At 38.5% G+C, this 16,707-nt stretch overlaps 1 protein-coding gene across 1 annotated transcript in view; it reads left to right on the forward strand.

The window, feature by feature from the left end:
* Positions 1-376: 376 nt before the first annotated feature.
* PALMD (palmdelphin) overlaps positions 377-16,707 on the forward strand; it is a gene marked incomplete at both ends in the record, with an annotated part of 46,815 nt that continues 30,484 nt past the window's right edge. Inside the window, one exon of the mRNA XM_080349256.1 lies at positions 377-420. Coding sequence (XP_080205382.1) covers positions 377-420 — 44 coding nt within the window. The remainder of the gene's footprint in view (positions 421-16,707) is intronic.

Raw genomic sequence — 16,707 nt, forward strand, 5'->3', positions numbered from 1 at the left:
GGGCACAATAAATGCCAAAGTGAGGGCTACACCCACTTATAAATCACACAGCCCCAAGTCTTTTATGTAGCAAGTTAAATATTTACCAGATTATAACCAGCAAACAACGCAAGTAGGTCCTTTAGATGACAACTGATTTATCAGAGGAAAAGTCGTCAGCAAGTATTTCTTACTCCAACCATGGACATTTCTAAAATATCTTTTTCCATCTGCTTTTCTTAACCCCACAGAAGGCCAAGCTTCACCTCGATGGATATGTCCATGAATGAAGCTCATTAACACAGCATCAAAAGGATTTATCATCTCAGATTGCACTTCTTACAGCCCTCTGCCTTGTCATCATTTGAAAAGTGGTACTGATAAATGTGACACCAAAATGCAGTCTGATACATCAGTTTCTCAACATCAAAGACAAAAAAGGTAAGACCCCAATTTCTTAACATTTGCCTAGGCTGCATACTACTCTTAAGAAATCTGGTTATAAAAATCTGTCTTCCTGTTGTATTTTGATCCTGCTCTCCATTCTGTTTTTCTTACTTACTAAAAAAAAAATTCTAGTTTATACATCTACAGTTGTGGTGTGGATCTGGATTATGAGTTCTTGTGCTTTTGGATGAGGGAAGACAGGACAGAGAAATACTTGGATTAATCCAGCATACCTTCAATGCATTTGTACCAGTTCACAATAGTTAAGTATCTATTTCAAAGTTAGAACTGTTAGAACTACACAAGTCGTAAAATATCTGTGTGACTGCGACTATACTTGTTCTTGGGAGACAATGGGAAAATAGGGAGAGAGAGGAGAGAAAGACGAAGCAGAAAGGAGGGAATACTGAAATGTAGTTAAATTTAATCCAACTGTTCTAAACCTGCTTCTGTGACATTAAACACAGTAATTTTGAATACAGACGAAACACTGTGGTCACTGTGCTGATTTGGCCATCAGCAAACCAGCCATGTGCAGCAATAATAACAGCTTACACAGACATACAGATTGTGTGGTTTGGCTTTAATTTAAACCACAACTTTTCACTGTCAGAACTAGAACAATTTATTTTAACACAAGATTCTAACTAGCCACTTCTAGTTTAAACATTCTGTATGATCAGGAAAGGTAGCAAAAAGCATTGTGAGGAGAGCCATCACCAGGAAAGAAGTATTACTATAATCAAAGACAACTTTTGCCTTGCTCTGTTCGTCTTCTTTGGACATCAGAGCTATATCCAGCAGCAGATTGCCTTAAACATCCCCCACACTGAGGTTTTTTGCTATCTTACATGACAATGCCATTATCAGAAGTCACATTCTCATGAAGCTCATTTTGACCTAACTTCTCAGTCCCTAACCTCCATAAATTATAACTCCTGCTCAGCTCTTCTCACTCTCAAAATTGGTTATTTCACCTTTCAAACCCGCTGGCACCTTAACCTTCTATTTAAATTGCTGAAAACAGATAATTTCAATCTTCTCTATCTTGCATCTCTACATTATATACTCAGATTGCCCTTTTATTTCAATTTCTCTTCTTCCAGTTTTCTTCCTTGTGTTTTGCCTCTCCCCTCTCCCTATCCCCCACCATGCCTATAGAATTTGCCTGCACAGATGGAGCTTCTTTTAAATGAGAGAGGCTTTCCTTTCACATGAAGAAGTCTCCTGTGGCTGTTTACCTTTCCCTCACATCCTGCTTTAAGGGGGATGCTCAGAATATTCATTTCAGGCTGAACTCTGAGAAGGAAAACTTACCACAGTCATTTTTGCCTGCCTTGTGGTAAATTAGAACCCTGGACATAAATAGTCTTGGTTTTGTTTTGGTAGAGATATTTGCCTGTTTTAGAGAAATAAGCAGATGAACTGGGAACTGATGTAGAAATTATCAAATTTCTCATATGCTTTTTTTCTTTCTCACTCATATAACTATAGCTGTTAGTGTTCATTATTTCATCTAAATAATATATGTAACACAATATATGGAGTTTTTTTTCAGTTAATATGCCTAGTTACAAATTTGATTAGTTTTCCCACACAGATTATCATGGGCTATTATTTCTACCTAAGAATGTGGAATCTCAGTTCTGCTATCAATCAGCAGGGATTAAGTAGTTATTCCCAGAGTTTTCAAGTACAATTAGGATATAAGCTTTGTATAATAGAAAAAAAATATTTTGTGTTTCTGAACGCAAGCCAATCTTTAGTTGCTACAGACCAGGTAAGGCCCATAAGAAAATGGCAGATTATTCCCTACCTGCCTGGGGTGGGATTTGTCAGAAATACCGGCACCGGGCTGTGCAGCATCAGTAAAGTGATAACAGACACAGATATAGCTTGGTTCCCTTCCAGAATGGCATTTCAGTTTTCCTAGATTTGATAGTAGTCTACAGTTCAGTAGAGTTAACACTCCTGAATGCTCATATTAGGGGTGGGGAAGAATATACATTAACATGAAAAAGCCGTGTAAATGCTCTTTTTCATGTTAAAATGTTGATTTCACATATTTTCAACGTCTGTGGACTTTTCTTTGCCCACACATTAGACTTGTTGTAACCTGCATTGTTGGTTTTTTGAGTCTGTTTTATATGTATGTAAAGAATCAACAACATTGTTTTGTCAACAGAAAAACTAGCACAGCAGAAAGAGGCTCTGTAGTCAGCAGAGGGAGTCGGCGGCCACTTCCAGAAAGCAACTCGTCTATTTTAGGAATAGTCACAGTGCCCTCTGGAGATGCCCATCTCCACTGACAGAGGGATACTAAAATCAAATTACATTTATAATGAAATTTATCCATGGAATTGGCAGGTTGACACTCTCACACAAACTTCTAAAGAATATGGGCAAGTAATGAGTTTAATCTCTGGATGTCTATCTCAACAAATTAATGCTCTGCTAAATTACTCAGATATTAAGCAGATGCAGGTTAATACATGGCGAAGATTTTCGCTTACTTCAGTTTTAAAAATATCACTCATTTTACAAATTAAAATAACTCCAACCTCAGGTACGGAGAGGGCTGAAATAGAGTTCTGGCAGCTTCAATCCAACAATGAATCATTGATTTCCATAGCCTTTTTCCTGAAGAAAGGACATATAAAGTTATCCCAGTGTCTTTGTGCTCTTGTTGGCTGAAGTATCATGGCAAATTCCTCTCAGAAATCTAGGACCTAGATGAATATAAAGGTTTTCAAGTTTCTCAGCAGTCCCCCAGTGCCATTCCCCTTCCAATTTGCATGTGATTTTCCTTTTTAATACCAGATGGGACTGTGTCAGAAGTGCACAGAACATGGCTATACAGAGCAAAATGGAGACAGCAAACAGCAGCACTGCCATTGCCGGGCACTGCCTATATCACCCTCAGGCTGGGACTTGGACAAATCAGCCGTGACCAGCTATACAACTGAAAGCAAAGTTTATCTACACACAGAGCAACAGGAGCCTGTATGATTCCATTAATTTAAGTACTTGGAAGCAGCAAAGAAAAGGCATAATAGGTCACATCATGAGAGTCTGAAGGTAGAAGAGTTCAGGGGAGGGCAGGAAGGCTAATGTTGAGGAAAAGTTTGGATTGACTCTGAGTGACAGCAATAACAGCCTGTTTGACTACAGTCTATCGGTGTGCACAATTTCCAGCAGTGCTACATAGCAGGACTCAGTGGTAGCAATCATAGCTCAACACCCATCCAGCTGTTTCCAAGTGGCATGTTCTGTAACAAAACAGCATAACTTTACAGAGGCATTTGACTCACAGTAAGCTGGTACTAACAGAATATGCCCATGACTTAAGACTCAAGAGAGCTGCTTCTGTTTGTTTAAAGACACTTCAAGGTTTGGAATTCCACAGAGAATTCACAGTCAGCTAAGGAAATACAGTGTCAGGTTCTCCAGTACTGTATATTGCCATACATGCCAGCAGACAGTGTGATTCCTAGCAAACACTATGAAAGTGTGGTTATAGGGGGATTTTTCTACCTATAGCACTAAACCTTCACTTACTACCATTTTGGAAAGGTTCCCTTGGCTTATGCTAGAGCCAACAAAGGTCCTGTTCTATTTAACTCCTGCACACCTCTAGGTACCTTTGTCCGTACCGATTGCTAAACAGATTAGAAGAATCAGGTTTCCCAAAGGCTAGATAGCAAGCAGTAAGTATGAAAGGGAAACCACTAATGAGCAGCACTTATCTATTAGCCATCAGCTAGGGAGATTCCTACTCCATCTGTTGACTGAGAGCTTTTTCAACAGGAAGATTACCCTGCTCTGATAAGGAATATTCCCAGTATAGGAAGGTCTCATGCTTAATAGATGGTAATAATATTAGTCTAACATTTAAAGAGTGTCAAGCAATCCAAACAGGTTCAAAAATATTTGATTATGGATTTATTGTGATATAAATGAACTAAAACTCAGTGGTGGCATGCTGATAGTTTAATTCTCAATTCCATCTACCATTTTCTACTCTGCACAAGCCATGTATTGAATGAAAAAGTCAACATAGTCCTCTGGACAAACTAAATCATGGGATAAGAGGAATTTTTTCCTGGTCTACTTTATAACACTGTATTTACCTTTGACCTGCAATAAAATCCATCAAATGAGCATACCATAACAATTTGCAGGCAATCAACAAATAAGACAGACTTTGGGAGATCATTGACACAGCAAGGACTTGACAGGTCTGCCAGTAAATGTTCTGGTCTGTCTGAAGCTTGTCACAAAGTTGGAATATTTTTACATGTCCATTTACTTGTAGATTCATTTCTGGAGTTCCATCTATTTTCTAATTGAGGCATTTCTGAATGTGCAAAACTGCCTAAACTATAAAGTTATTTCATACAACAGACAAATTTGAGAAACAACACAAAAGGAGCATTTCATATGCTGAACAAAATACCATGCAAGCCTCTGCTGAGTGTAGAAGAAGAACAAAGACAGCAGTCATGCTGTTTCGGGAGGCCTGAAAACATTCACTAGAGAGCAAAATTGTCAGATTTGTAGGATCACGAATGCCTGTCACAAAAATTATACAAGGTCTCTCTTAGGTAGGTTACAGACATCTCTGTTACTGTGGTTGCACCATAATACCTGACCTCTCCCATGTACAGAACAGGCTCAGAGATCCTTGCAGGTTAACAGTTGCACATGGAGGTTGACATGCAGCCCCTGCGCCAGTTCTGAAGTTTCTGCTGATGAGTGCAGTGGAATTTGGTTGTGAAGCCATTCATCTTCCATTCCTCTATCTAGAACATGATAAGGCCAAGCCAACAATCCAGGCTACAGTTGTGCTCTTTCTTAAAGACCTTCTTGGCCACATTTCCTTTTAAAAAAGGCCATCTCCTATGGGAATAAAGAGCTCAATAAGCAAAATAAAAGCATAATGTTTTGCATTTCATTATGAGATGTTTAGAGCACTCATGTTCCCTCACATTCCCAAATACTTTTCCAGTTCACTGATATTTCAAAAGATGTATTTGAGATCTGGGCATAAACAGTGCTTTGTTTCTATATTTATAGTAAGATCTTATTTCTTTGTATGTAAAGATTACAAATGTTTTCCATCTTCAAATAGATGGCAGTACAACTTGCTTCATTCAGAAGAAAGTTTCCATTAGTCTGGAAACAGCTAATGTTGGCAGCACTAGCTGAGGAAACAGTCAGCTGGAAAGTACAGCAGCTGTTATGTGAAAGAGAATAAAGTGGGAAAACCAACAAACATTTGTCGCCAAGTCTGGGTTTGTCCATCAGTTAGAGATTCACTGTGATGGCCTCCCAAAAGCAAGTACTTGAAATTAAGTATCTGTCTGCTACATAGACTGCAAAGCCAAGTACTTGCAACTTGCTCTAGGTTCTAAGGGATGAGAGTCAGTTCTGTTGAAATCATTCTAATGTAATGCTAAAGTCAGACTACTGAGGAAAAATCTACTATGGGGATTACCAGGTGCAGAAAAACTAATTTATTTCTTCAAGGAAAAAGCCATCACAAGGAATATGAAGCAGCCAGTGGAAGAAATCTGAACATGGGTTATGCTCATCCTAGTGGGACCATGCAAACATTTGTACAAACTTCTGCCTTTTGTACCAGCTTAAGAAGTAGATAAAATCTGTCCCTACATCAAGAGTGAGGAGAAAGGAAAGGTCCCCTGCTGGTGACCCTGAATGTAACCTGGGTCAAAGACTGCAAAGATACTACGTCTATCCTGACTTTTTACAGACAGCAGAGACGATGAGGTAAAGAGACAGCACTGTAATAGCAAAAGGAACCCTATGACGCTTTTTAGGCATCAGGAGACCTTTAAATGTTGTAAGGGAAACAAAACATTGCCACTGATGTGACCTTTATCCTAGTTGACCCATCTTCTCATTAACCCACAGCATAATGGTGGCCCAAGCACAATTGTTTTCATGAGAATTTAAGGTTTCACTGAAAACTGAGAAAAGGCAAACACACTTCTTTGCAAATGCAGCTTTTGAACAGGCAGCAGGGTGATTCATGATGAATAATGAAAAGCCACACTAAACACTGCATTCCATTAGCAAAAAGCTCTCAAAAAGGGATTCTCCTGCAAGACTCAGCACAGCCTTTATACTAAGAAGCTTGAGACTTAGTACAAATATAACTCCTCTGACATCAAAGATAGCCAATGAATTAATTTGGCCTTGTTTGTTTTGGTAATGGCTGACTAACAAAAAATGAAAGCTAAAAGACTCAGGAAACATTTCCTTTTCCCTTAATGCAGCGAGTGCAGAGCTCCCAGTTGATTGCAGAATAGCCATGATGATGTGCCTTGACTGTCATTTGTCCCCATGCTGCTGCTAGAAATCAAAGATTTATCTTCTCAAAAAAAAAAAAAAAAACTTCTTGGCAGATACTCCTAACTGTGCAACAGAGTAATTCAATGCACTGAAGTAAATTAATGCAGTTTGTCTTATATTTGGACAGGGGGCAAATATATTCCGCTATAGCCTTAATCCTTAGCTGACATTTCCCATAAAGATTCTCTGCCTTGAGGCAACAAGCTTGACCTTGAATCTGCCCAGAGAGAGCTTGTAATTATATGTTTTGAACTACTAATGCCTCACTTGTAGGTGCTCTTCATGTGTTCCCTGCAAAATAGAGATCACCATGCTCTGGGATTGCTCAGTGGAGTGCAAAAAGAGTCAACAAATTCCATAAGAGAAAAACCTTAAAATGAAATGAGAATTTTTTCTAACCAATCCTTATATTTCAAGATGTTCTTTTACATAATGAAATAAAATTGAAATTGTGTCTATTTACTATATGTGTCTATATGACTTAACTATTAGATTTTAGGGATGCTTAAAGTAATAATGCATGGCTGCTGTTTTGGGACACGCACTTTGATCCATGCAAAAATGAGCATAAACATGGTCACAGTCTGTTCCTTAAGTGGGATTTTTGGTTGAAGTTCAAAAATTTGTTTCAAAATAAACGCATTCTTTCCAAGAGGTTCACAGAAATTACCTTTTGAGGTGAGAATTGAACAGCAGTAAGAGGTGATATTTCCCATCTACACAGAGCTCTTCAAGGGCTTCCAGGTAGAGGAGAGATCCAGGTTATTTATTATTTGCAGCATAACTCTACAACATCTATCAAAATAACAGACAATGGTACTCAATCTTCCTTACAAACTTGATTCTAGGGGGATAAAGATTGAATGTGCATCTTTAGAAGAAAGCCAAAAGAAACACTGTTTTAGAAAACTATCCCCAGGAGTCTATGAATGAGCCCAAACCTACCTTATGTGTGCCACTGAAAATTACTTCTAGCTTTCCAGTCAATTTTAAGCATTACAAGAGTAATGTTCTTTTGGCTGGATCCCTCAGTGCAGATGAGCTCCTAAGCTCTTTAACTGGCCCCTCCTTCTGCCTAAGCTTGCAATATCCCAGTAGATGCTATAAAGAAATTACATTGCACAGCCAGAAGCTTCTTTAACAAATTTGAACTCTACAAATGAAGCTACTTCTCCCCAGCTCACTCCCACGAGCAAACTTCGTGCTGTAACTCAGGGGACTAAAGCTCTTTGGAACCTCATGTTGGTTGACAGTGCCCAGAGCTGCTCACAGCTACCAGACCTGATTCTGTGCATTGTTGACAGAAACCTGAAGTAACTCTGTCATAGTTACACATATATAGATTTGGGGTACTTATGCTAGATCTGAATAAGTGAACACAGAGGACTCAACTCTATAAACTGAGGATCAGGTTCCATATATTAAGTCCTAACCACACTGAGTTATTAATGTTAATTTCCCTATGCTGCAGGCTGGAAGGATCACAATCAGTAACTATGAAGTGTGTTCTATACTCACACAGCTCTCAGAGCCATGGTGTACAAGCACCTGTGGACAATTCCCTGGCAACATTAATCTCACTCAGCAGAAAAACTTGCAATGATACCTACTAGTACCTTCTGAAAGAACTGTTATGTCAGGACTTCAGAAGAGGGAGAATTCTCTCTTACATTAAAATCCAAGCTCAAGCAGTGTCTTTCTGCTCTCACTGAGTTTCATGCAATCTGAAGAAAGCGTAATTGTGTTGTTTCCACACTTAAGATACTGTGTCATCCCATATTTACCTGCCAGAACACAACCCAGCTCTCTTCCCTGCCAGGTTCTGATGAAACATGTATAGAATCTACCCACCCACAACAGACAGCTGACATCTACAAGCCCCAGCAGGTTCATCCCTGGAGCAAGGCCAGTTTCGGTGCTTCCCTTTTGGAAAGTGCTCGCTTTACTCCAGCAGAACAAGAAATACTAGATGTGCTGTTGGTTAACTTTTCCATGGTCTTATTATACTTGTACAGGTTTGGTAGAGGTTTACCCTATTACTGTTCTTACCAATGCCACACTGACTCCTACTCTATGTCCATCCTGTAGCTCAATATATTTGTCAGAATGAGGTATCAGCTGAGCAAGCCTTGCCTCATTCCCAGCGTGGGAGCCGAACTGCTGATCAAAGAGCTTTCAGGCTCTGTTATTATGTACCTGCTGATGGCCAGACAAAAGACCAAACTATAGATCATGAATACTGCTTCTTCAGCAACTTACTTTCTCATGTATTAGTTAGTTTTTTCCTAGTATTCATCATGGTCTCCAATCCTAATGATCTCTTTCCTGTTTTATGTGTTCTTCAGGTTACATTTATAATGAGATCTCTTCCAGAAGTTCAAGCATGACCTATTTGAATGTTTTCAGCAGTACTGAGGCACATCTATAAGTTAGACATGAAATAGTACCAAAAGTAAAACCAAATCAGACTAATCAAAACCAAGGACTGGGCTTCCTGTATGGTTTTCTATGGTTTTGTTTGTTTTTGTCTTATTCTGGTCTTAATTACCCTTCCTGGGGTTAATTTTCTCCTTATCTCGCTCATTGTCAGCCCTACAGCCTAGAAAAATCTCCCACTACCAGACACGTTTTTCTGACAATTTCCTATGACTGCTCATCAGAAACAACAGTTTACTCTCATATTTTGTGTGTTCAAGACCATGACCCACTATGCCTTACCTTTCCCATTAAATTTTGTAACCTTTCCAACAATGAAATGTTCAGTACGCATCCCAAACTGGAAGGTATTGTTAGAAAAAACAACACTACAAATACCACAAAACAGGCTATTGTCTAGAATAAATACAGATAGCTCTGTTAAAAAATAAGTTACCTATTTACAGCTAAAGTCAAGGGAGGGGAAAGCTAAGTCAGTCCAGCTAGCTCTAGGTGATCTTTGGTCACAGTAAGCATTGAATCATGATCTGTCATTTAAAGTATATTAAATACGTGTTTTCTAACAGTGCACTTTGCCCCATATAGATAAGGTCTCTAACATTATCAGAAAAGGTAGCACATATGAAACATCACAGTTTCAAAGCCAAACCTTTCATGAAGGGCCCTCTTATTTTCTTAGTTTGTAAGCTCACCGCTGGCACCATTGCCTGCCCAAGTGTTTGTATGACCAGATCACAAGGTGCCTCATTGCCTGTAAAAGACTCTGTACAGACTGTGTGCTGTTAGCGGTCCATTCTCTGAAAGAAGGAGGGGTTATTTACAGATATAAGTGCATAAGGGGAATATCCAGATTTGTGGATTTTACAGTCAGATACACACTTTGCTGATACATACAGACAGCTAGAGAGAGGTGTTCTCTTCTGCCCAATATTGTGGCTTGTGTTGTATATACACCATACTATAATCTACCAACACCAACTACCACTTATCAGGGCAGAAGGAATTCAATACCAACAAGAAGCTCAGTTATTGACAAGTCACTTTTTTTATTTCAAAAGCCAATAAACAGCCCCTCTGAAAACAAGAGAACTTGTGGTTGCTCCTTGCACAAATAGGTGTTTGCTGCCCACAGAACGGCTCGTCCACAGCTGGTAGAGGCAGTTTCTACAACTCTTTGTTTGGAGCTCACTGTCCTAGGTCTTCAGAAAACTGGCTGTAAGCATCACAGAAGCTGACTGAGCCCTCTTTAAAACCTACCCTGGTGTGCTGAGCCTGTCACGCAAGCAACGCATTTGTAAATAGCAGTTGTGCCTGCTGCAGCCAACATCCTTGTCACAAAGATTAAACGGAGGCAGTGACACTGCTGCAATATAACAGAGATGGTGATTCTGCCAAGCTGCAGAAGTCCTGTTCCTCCCAGACAGATAGTTCATCTTCATGCCAACAGGCTGACCCTTAAGGAAACCCTGAATGCAGAGAGACAAGGCTTTACCAGAAGCTCTGCTTACTGTCTGCATTTTCTGCTGCATATCAAACCAGCCAGGGTCTCCTGCACAGGCTGTGACTGCGGAGAAATTTGATGGCAGCCCCTGGCTCAGCCTCCAGTCTCCCAGGGTGAAAAGTGTCACTTCTCATCACCAAACCAAGTGCTGTCAGCTGCTAATGCGTACCATCAGTCTGGTTGCTGATTTAGAAAGGGCACTAGATGAGATCTGAACTACAGCCCTCTGTAAAGATAGTCAGACCACTCTATTCAAACAGTCTCAGCATGCAAAGAATTGTGAAGTCAGCCAAGCTGCACAGAGACATTTTATGTGAGATACTCAGTCACACGACAGGACCCCTTGGCAAACTGACAGGGACAGGTTGCTTTTAGCAAGTGCTGCTACTCCTGAAAAAGGATGGTGATACATAAAATGATTAGTATAGGAGACTATTCAAGGGCAAATCACATTTGCTAATGATGACTATAGTATACTAGCTTGCTGCTGGGTCTGCATCTTCCAAAACAATTCATTAAAAAGATTAAGTTATGGAGACCAGTAAGGCAGAGCAGCCTATTGCAACAGAAATAAAATAGAACAGAGACACCATCTGAAACACAGGCAGCTCATACTTCACAGTGAGCACTTGCTTGGGACTTCCAGGGCTTTCAACAGGAATCATGCAGCTGTTTCAGCTCTCTGCTGGGCTGGGCTGCATTTTGGTAGCACTGTTTTGGCAATATTCCATTATCACTATGTCCAGTTGCAATTGCTATTTTGCATAGATATCTGTAAGTCAAAAAATCTGTTTAAAGGTTGTTTGTTTGTTTGTTTTCCCCATATGTTTATTTTACCAAATGACCAACCATCATTTTGTCTAGTTTCTGAATTCAGACTGGTCTAAATGGCTGTGAAGGAGTTGTCCATAATCAATAATGGCACTCCTTCCCGTGAGCTAGGAAAGGACTATTATGCCCATCTGTCAGATAGGAAGCAGGAAATACACAGTGGAACAGGTTGACTTTCCTGATTTACAGAAACTCATTCACACTTCATTTAGGCTTGTGATAAGGCAGTGAAGTGACAGAGTCTTCACACTTACATTTCATTACTCATACCACTAAACAACCCACAAATCCAGTCCCCATTTGAAAAAATCACTGTTTCTGGATTATAAAAGACAGCTTAACATGTACAAAGTTCCACAAAGAAGGTTGTAAGCAAGCAGATTCAACAACTGTCACAACAAACATGTGCTGTAAATATGTTCCGTAACCAGTACAGTAGGACTGTAGATGCTATTATAATATTGACAGCTAACTGCCAAAAACACCACCTTCCTGTGACAAAAAGCAAATTTGGATGTGTCACATTTTTTAAAAATTTCTTCCAGTGGTGTGAAAATTCAAAGGAAAACTGAAAAAAATATCAATATGATACATTTTTAAATTGTCCTGTAAGCAATGTTTTCAATTATTCATTAAGAAATTTGTTTCTAAATAACTTGAATAATTTTACCTGCCTTCATTCATCTAATAGTAGTTACAAAACACTGGTAGATAAAGAGATAAACCTACTGTTTAGGTAGCAATCTTAAATAAATTTAGTTTAATAGAAGAGTCTTACTCCCACCTTCACTCTTTTGCCTTTTGACAGTATTTAAGTGAATGTTGGTTATGAGCACACAGTCTAGTCATGTTCCAGATCACCCCATGCCAGTGAACTTTCATCTTTACTCTTTAGCTCTCACAATCTCTGTTCTCACAATCTCTGTTGGCTTTCTGTAAATTCACTTCCTAATTAAGGTATCAATGAAAATTTAACTTGAAGTTACTTCTGGGAAAGGCAATAGAGAAGATAAGAGTGAAAGAATTTATTTCCCATGTATTGGTACTCACTATGTCACTTATTAGATCTTGTGTCAGCCTACCCAACACTTTGGCTGGAACTGATGACAGACTGACAAGCCAAAAATATCTGAGTCATTATCTCCCTCTTTTAATGGCAATGCACATTTCTGTCAGGAATTTTAAACTGCAATATATGCTAGAGAATAAATCATTTTCTGTTGAAGACTACACTTCTATTTATCATACTAAAGAATGGTGAAGAAAAAACTATTCCTCACCATTGAAGAGAAAGTGACATCTGCAAAGGAGAGAAACCACAGCCAAGGCTTTAAGGTTTTGTGGTAGCAGCTACTACTGTCCCAAAGGAAAATAGAGATCTCCAGCTATTCCTCCATAATGCGTTTTTTGTTATTGATGGAAGCCTTGCAAACCAGAGCTTGAAAGGAAAGAAAAAAACAAACAAAAAACACATACACCCCTGATCAGACAAATCTAACTGGTTTTTAATTAAGCAGACTAGAGGCAGATGCCATGAGAGACTCTCTGTAAACTTCCAAAGTGCTGAGATTAACCTAGGCAGACTACTAATTTAGCCTACAGATAAATGAGAATACAGGACAGATCTCAAACTGTTCATTAATCATCCTATATCTACATGGAAAGAGATGGGACCTTGTTCATGAATTGTTGTAAACTTTTTCATTATTCAGAAGCATGCAATTATTTAGAATCATTAAATTACACAATAATTGAATAATCAAAGATATACAAGCCAAAGAATTAAAATAATTCTTATTCCATTTCCATAACTGAAACTGGTGGTATCTAGATATTAGAGGTAACCATAAATTAGAGAGATTAGTCATTATCTCACCAGCTAGGAGTGTTCCTGTAAATCAAACCAAAGTTTGTCGGCTAATCACTCAAAAGGCCAAGTAAGTAAAGGCAAAACTAGATAACAAAAATACAGCTAAGAGGTTAATCTAGGATAATAGGTTGTAGGATTCATTCAAAGCATGCAGATGGAAATATATGGGGAGGGGAAAAAAATAAAGCAGAACAGAAAGTGGATCTGAAAGTGTTAATTTAGCACAGGAGGATTTGTGGCAGTCTCTAGTATATTTGCCTTTCATACCAAATGTTTTTGACAAGCTACACTACAGGTAGCTTTTACTTAGAGGAAACAGAAAACCACAAGTGACTCAGTACTTCCAAGAAAAGGATAATTAGAGAATTGAAAGTAATTTTCTAGTAAAGAAACAAGAAGAGTTGTTTTGTTGTTTTACATTTCTCTTTGAAAGCTCTACATAACCAGAATAAAATACTGGTTGCTTCAGTCATGCTCATAATCTTTCAAAGCATGTCCTGTACATTTATTCTTGTATTATTCATGTCATTTTCAAACCTGGCATTTAATTTCACTCACTCAGTGACAGTCCTACACCATAAACATCATACACAACACAACCTAAGGAACCAGTATGTAAGGAAGATTTTCAGAACGTTCTCAGAGCACTTAAATCTGTTCTGAGGGTTTCCTAATGGCCTAGGTTAGGGACAATTAAACTGGGGTTCACACAGTGGTCAGTTTTGGCTGCAGCCTGTGAGTGCAGCCCATGCACACAGAGCTGGCACCCTGCAGAGTGGGACCTGCCACACCAAACACTGACAGAGGAGAACAGATCTGCTCAGGGTTTATAGGATTAATATAGGATAGGAAAAAGATTGAGGATTAGGATAATGTCTGGGAGAAGTGGGAGGAAGAGACAGAGGCTGAGGCTCACACAAGGTTTTTTGGAAAGCAGACGCCGTTTGGAGAAAGTACCAGCTGGCAGCTTGGTTTTGCTGACACTATCATAATAATAAAGCAATTAAGACAAAAGGCTGCAGTCAAAGGAATGGGGGGTTAGAAGAGTTGTTTTAACTCCTAGCAGGAACCACTGAACAAACCTGTTCCACTACCTGCACTGTCAGTTTTAATTGCTGATTTACATATGGCAGCAAGCAACTGGCAGCATTAGCTCAGCTCTGGACAACACAGTCAGTGCAAGCACAGAACACCAACAGCTCTGAACATCCCAAACACACACCTGCACCGGTTTTTCAGGACAGGTCCCAACATCACAACCTGAACATAAACTAAGCTAAACATATCCAAGAGTTGTGATAATGTGTAGAAATTGCTCCTTTTCTGATCTATGGTGCAATTCTGAAGAATTCATGCACATATCTTAAAAAAAAAAAAAATTTGTTTTAACCCAGCTTCAGAAAGCCATTGATCAGATCTCACAATAAGGGGAACTTGTTTCTAAAGTACTCTGAAGCCAAATGATTACTTCAAAAGCCATTTTCTGCCTCTGTTAAGAACAGGTAACCCTCAAGACATCACTTAACTACAGAAATTGTTCAACTTGTGGTGGCAATGGCAAGTACTCTTAAAAAATGCAAATTCATTTTTATTTTATCTCATCTACTGTACTAGAATCAGTAGTCAAAATGGGAACCTGAAATCATGGCCTATCAGTATTTTTAACTGAGATATTTACAGAACTATTAAACTAATGAAGAGCTAAAAGATTGTATAAGAAATAAGCATGTATCATTCAAAAGGTATGAAAGTCTATGTATGAGCAACACATTTTAAATGAAAATGTGTCAGCCACAAAATAAATTTCATACTGGTAAAAATAACTGATTCTGAATAATAAGATCTTGCTCTATTACGTTTCTTAGGACTAAAAAGAACTAAGGTCCCTCAGCTATGTTTCATCTGACATTTCCTTCAGATAGATCATTAGGGCCCAAAAGCTCCTTCCTCTACTAGCTAGAGGTCCAAACTGATGTTTTTTAAGTTGTTTGATCTAACTTCAGCTCTTTAATTTCTGAGCTATAACATCAAACAGCTCAATAATAAATCAGTGTAAGAGTTATTGAGATCTATGGCTTAAGTTCCAAGCAATAATTAGATAAGTGGCTGTCCCCTAAGAGAATCAAGTGTTAACATGAACCTACATGAACATATCATATACTTCATACAACTGGAGAAAGGGTATTTAAATAAAAACCACTCTCAAATCTCAGCAGAAAATACACATATACTAATATATATAATATATATATATAATACAGAAAATACATGCTTAAATAAATTTATTACTAACTTTTTACTGGTGTTTGAAGTATAAACTATGTGAAAATATGTTGACACTTACCCTGATGTGTTCCTTCAGTGAAAGGACAGATTACACTGTGCTACTCATTCCTTGGTTCTTCTCCCATTGCTGATGGTCCACTGGAAACTAGAAACAGAAAACTTGTCATGCAAGTGCTGAGCAGCCATGAGATAATGACAATTTTTTGTTACAATCCTGAGCTGCATTAACCACAATAAGAGAACAGACCAACTAAATTAAAGGATAATAGCACTTAACTAGAACTGCTAGGCAGTTTTTGATTTTTTTTTTTTTCAAACAGCAAAATGAGTTGTGTCCAATCCAGTGATGATTACAAGAAAGAAACATGAATTAAGTTTCTAACTGAAACCCCAAGAACTGGTTTCTTGAAGTCTCCTAACTCCATTACCTATAAGTCTGAGAATATAGCTAGATTCCCCTTAGAGGAAGCCATTGTAATACTTTGTGAAATAAGAAACTACCTGACAAGTTCCTTTCCCAGATTAACACTATGCATCAAAACCCTTTTCAAAGAGTCATTTCACCTACAAGATAAATGCAATGACATTTTCAAATGTAAAAATCCTTCACTAAAATAGATTATTAAAAGAGCATCCAACTCCAGCCTTCACAAGCCATCAGTCTCCAGGTGCATTTGGACAGTAAGAAATCTACACAAAGACTATAATGGATCTCCCAAACAACCAAAGGTCCTGCTTGCTAGGCTGAAGAGAAATTTGCAAAGAGACTCTTCAGAAATTACATCTAATTAAGGAGCTGCAGATTAGCTTGGCTTTCCTGATGTCACTGGGTAAAAAAAACAGTCCACAGCTGATATGACAAGAAAAGAGCTTTTATATTCCCAAAAATATTCTTTTCATGCAACTTGTGGCCAGATAATTTTTTTGCATTATTCATGAATGGTAATAAAATATTAACCTTTGATCTGCCAACACAGTGTTT

Source organism: Nesoenas mayeri (genome assembly GCF_963082525.1).
Source record: "Nesoenas mayeri genome assembly, chromosome: 8".
Lineage (NCBI taxonomy): Eukaryota > Metazoa > Chordata > Aves > Columbiformes > Columbidae > Nesoenas > Nesoenas mayeri.